Source organism: Podarcis liolepis, assembly GCF_965112155.1.
Source record: "Podarcis liolepis genome assembly, chromosome: 1".
NCBI lineage: Eukaryota > Metazoa > Chordata > Lepidosauria > Squamata > Lacertidae > Podarcis > Podarcis liolepis.
In genome coordinates this window covers 32151818-32152569 of record NC_139554.1, presented here as the reverse complement: position 1 = coordinate 32152569, position 752 = coordinate 32151818, and the positions used below count along the sequence as shown (strand labels likewise).

The following is a 752-nucleotide window of genomic DNA, read 5'->3' as shown; positions in this document are numbered from 1 at the left end:
CCAATGGAATCACGAGCCCCGACGTTTTCTCCTCCCCTTTCTCCCTTAGCAAGCCAATGGGATAGTGCTAGAACCTGGTTCGGACCCACCCCTTCAGCTCCGGGTTTCAATTGGCTACGTTGCCGTCAACGCCCCCTCTAGGAGAAATATGACTGGATGGGTCTCCCCCCCCATCCCTGCTCTCTCTCTCTCTCTCTCTCTCTCTCTCTCTCTCTCTCTCTCTCCCCTAAATCACGACCTAGTGGGAGGAGTGCAGGAGGGAGGGGGCGGAGCAAGGTTGGCTCGTTCGAAAAGGAAGCGTCATATGTTTAGGTTCCCGCGTGCAGGCGGCCGGGTGTCACGTGAGGGGCCAAAATGGCGGTCTCAACGGAAGGTAAGAGGTGGTGCTGAGGAGAAGGTGAAGGTTTTTCCAGTTTTGCGAGTATCTTTTCCACTGGCATATTAATACTATAATTTGTGTCCACTTGCTTGTCTCTCACTGGGTGGGCGGGGTATAAATAACTAATTATTATTATTAAATTATTATGAGTACGTGTGCATAGGGTGGACCGAAGCTGTCGCACGGGAACAATCCTCACTGAATACAGCGGGTAACTTTATTCCTCAGTAAACCTGCTCCAGTTAGAGCTGAAATGCTGCTTAAGCAAATTCCTCAGATTTTTCCTCAGATCTGGAAATAGCTGTTAATGTTTATAGTCACATTTGATTCTCTGTTCATCCAGTCCGGCTCTAAAGTGGCATAGAACAGTGGC

General features: G+C 49.5%; 1 protein-coding gene across 3 annotated transcripts in view; it reads left to right on the top strand.

Moving 5' to 3' along the window:
• Window positions 1-145: 145 nt before the first annotated feature.
• The window catches only part of LIN52 (lin-52 DREAM MuvB core complex component), a 37258-nt gene continuing 36651 nt past the window's right edge, over window positions 146-752 (top strand). Inside the window, exon 1 of one of the 3 annotated variants that reach the window (XM_083510871.1) lies at window positions 146-373. In XM_083510871.1, the coding sequence (XP_083366997.1) occupies window positions 355-373 (19 nt within the window). In that variant the 5' untranslated portion in view covers window positions 146-354. The remainder of the gene's footprint in view (window positions 374-752) is intronic. The other 2 variants (XM_083510870.1, XR_014527898.1) reach the window with 2 other exon arrangements.